Genomic DNA, 3,052 nt, shown 5'->3' with positions numbered 1-3,052 from the left:
CATCAAATTACCGACCTACCTCTCTTACTAGCTGTGTTTGTAAAACGATGGAACGCATGGTAAATAATCGGTTAGTGTGGTACTTAGAAACAAATAATCATCTTACTAATATACAATGTGGTTTCCGGAAAAACAGAAGTACTATCGATCATTTAGTGCGTTTAGAATCGTTCATTAAAAATTCCATTGTAAACAGACAACATGCTGTATCGATCTTTTTCGATTTAGAAAAAGCTTACGATACGACGTGGAAACATGGTATTTTAAAAGATCTTTATGATTTTGGATTAAGAGGCCGTCTGCCTCATTTTATATCCCAGTTTTTAACAGACAGGCAATTTCAAGTCCAAGTGGGTACAACCCTGTCTGATCATTATAATCAGGATCAGGGTGTCCAACAAGGCAGTATTTTGTCTGTCACTTTATTCAGTATAAAAATTAACAGTTTGTCAAAAGTATGTCTAAATAAAATTAACAAGCGGTGTCTAGAAAACGGGTTTAAATTTTCCAAATCAAAAACTAATTGTATACATTTCTGCAGAAAATATAAACCGCATAAGGACCCTGAACTCTTTCTGAATGGCACCCCTATCAAAGTTGTTAAGGAGGCCAAGTTCTTGGGACTTTTTTTTGATAACCACTTAACTTTCCTCCCACATATTAAATACCTTAAAGCTAAATGCCTGAAGGCACTCGATCTATTGAAAGTTGTTTCTAATTCCAAGTGGGGAGGGGATCAAACAACCCTCTTACACTTATACAGGTAACTGATCCGTTCAAAACTTGATTATGGCTCCATCGTCTATGGTGGAGCCTGTAAAAGTAATTTAAAAAAACTTGATACCATCCATCATCAGGGCCTGAGGCTTTGCCTTGGTGCCTTCAGGACGTCTCCAATTCACAGTCTGTATGTAGAAGCGGATGAACCTTCTCTTAAACAACGCCGTCTAAAATTATCTTTACAATGTGTCACTAAATTATATTCTAATCAGTCCAATCCAGCTTTTAATTGCGTCTTTAATCCTCTTTACCAAGATATTTACAATAAAAAGTCATCTCTTGTTCCACCACTCGGAATCAGAATCCAGTCTGCCATGTTTGCTTCCAATATTAAACTGCAAGATATAGCTCCCACTCAACTGTTTTCAACACCTCCTTGGCAAATGGTACGGCCAGAGGTAGACCTTACATTAAGAAAATTAAAGAAATCTGATACTAACCAATTAATTTACCAACAAGAATACCATCAACTAAGAAACACTTACGACACTTATAAATCTATATTGGATCCAAGGATGGTGGCGCAGTTGCTAGTGCCACTGTCATTGGATCCAGAACAATCTCTTCACGTTTACCTGATAACAGTTCAATATTCACTGGGCACTCGTGAAGAGCAACCTCCTCGTGGTGAGTGCTGGGTAACGCTAATAGCTCTTCCCCCGTGTGGACTCGGGGTAGAATTTGTCCACAGCACCCCATTGCTGGTCGTAAAAGGCGACCAAATTGGGCAACCCGTTTGCCGTGGGTTGCGCCCCTGTGTCGGCGGAGGACGGGATTCTGGTGGTTGAGGGCATTGGAGCCAGGAACAAGTGTTCCTTTTGCCCAACACACCACTTCGACCCTTACTTCGCCTAGACGGGTGGTAGAATTGGCCCGATTCTATCAATCGGCTGGTCACGTCATGCCCTAGCATGAAATACATGGCTATATTATTAAGAATATAATTGCACGCTAAACTTTGTTGTCAAAATCATTGTTTTGTTCCTGTTTGCCTAGAGTCGTATGCCAGAAGGCGGTGGCTCATGGGCCAATCTGGAGATAGAGACCTCTGAATTCTGTGTTTCTTGGGGAAAGTGTTATGGGCCGAACCAGCCTGACGCTTATTCTTTTTGATCTCATAGCTTTTCAAGTCTATATTTTCTGGAGTATAGCACCTCTGTATCCCTGGTGTTGCAGGTTGGCTTCTACTGTGACATCGTCCTTGTTGACACTCGATGGCGGGTGGGGAGCAGGGGTGCTGAATCACTACATAACACCATGGCTCACCACAATCTATCTGGTTCTTTCAAAACAAATAAACGTCGTCATGTCGATTCTTTAACGTCTGACGAAGAAGAAACATCAACTGAGATTGCAGATTCTTGGCCGAGATTCATTGTCATCGCATCTGCTGATGGCAATCCTTTAAAACTAAATCCTTTCGCTATCTCGAAAGGCATTCAAAGTGCCTGTGGAGAAGTTACCAATGTTACACGTCTTCGTTCTGGTTCCATCCTTGTGGAAAGTGCACGGAGACAACAATCTGTCAATCTGCTGGGTCTACAGCAGTTTGTTAACACCCAGGTTGTTGTTTCGGTGCACAGGACACTAAATTCAAGTAGAGGCATTGTCAGGGACCGCGCACGCTGTCTTTCTGACATGGCAGAAGAAGAGATTGCTGCTGAATTGAAACATCAAGGGGTCACTGCTGTTAAGCGGTTCAGTAGAAAATCAGAAGATGGAAAATTTATCCCAACTAACACATATCTTTTTACTTTTTGTCTTGCTAAAATACCAAATTCTATTAAAGCCGGTTACTTTAACATCGGAGTGGAGGTTTATGTTCCAAATCCTCTCCGGTGTTACAAGTGTCAACAGTTTGGACACGGGGCAAAAACTTGCACTCGCAAGGCCAGATGCTTCCGTTGCAGTGGAATTCACGAAGGTTCCGAGTGCACAGATGATGTCAAGTGTGCCAACTGCGATGGGGAGCATGTGGCCTCATCCAAATCATGTCCAGTGTTCGTATCAGAATCACAGATCTTATAACTGACGCACACGCAAAATATTTCTTATTCTGCTGCCAAACAATTGGTACAACTTCCATCAAAATCACCCGCAAATATCACTTATTCAGCTGCAGTCTCTTCTCCGCCGCCAGTTCTCAAAATTACTACAGCCTCTACATCCTGCCAGACTTTGATCTCTTGGGTAAAAGATGACCAGTTTACCATCGACGATGCACAGACATCTCAATCTATGAAGTCTACTTCAGCTTCCCAGACAGACCATT

The 3,052-nt window shown here is 42.0% G+C and overlaps 1 protein-coding gene across 1 annotated transcript; it reads left to right on the top strand.

Moving 5' to 3' along the window:
- Nucleotides 1-2,037: 2,037 nt before the first annotated feature.
- Nucleotides 2,038-2,808, top strand: LOC125373264. Its single transcript, XM_048384264.1, has one exon. The coding sequence runs from the start codon at nt 2,038-2,040 to the stop codon at nt 2,806-2,808; it is 771 nt and encodes a 256-aa protein (XP_048240221.1).
- Nucleotides 2,809-3,052: the final 244 nt, after the last annotated feature.

This window comes from Haliotis rufescens, unplaced genomic scaffold (assembly GCF_023055435.1).
Source record: "Haliotis rufescens isolate VD_foot unplaced genomic scaffold, xgHalRufe1.0.p SCAF_5, whole genome shotgun sequence".
NCBI classification, from domain to species: Eukaryota; Metazoa; Mollusca; class Gastropoda; order Lepetellida; family Haliotidae; genus Haliotis; species Haliotis rufescens.
This window is presented reverse-complemented; position numbering and strand designations above follow the sequence as displayed.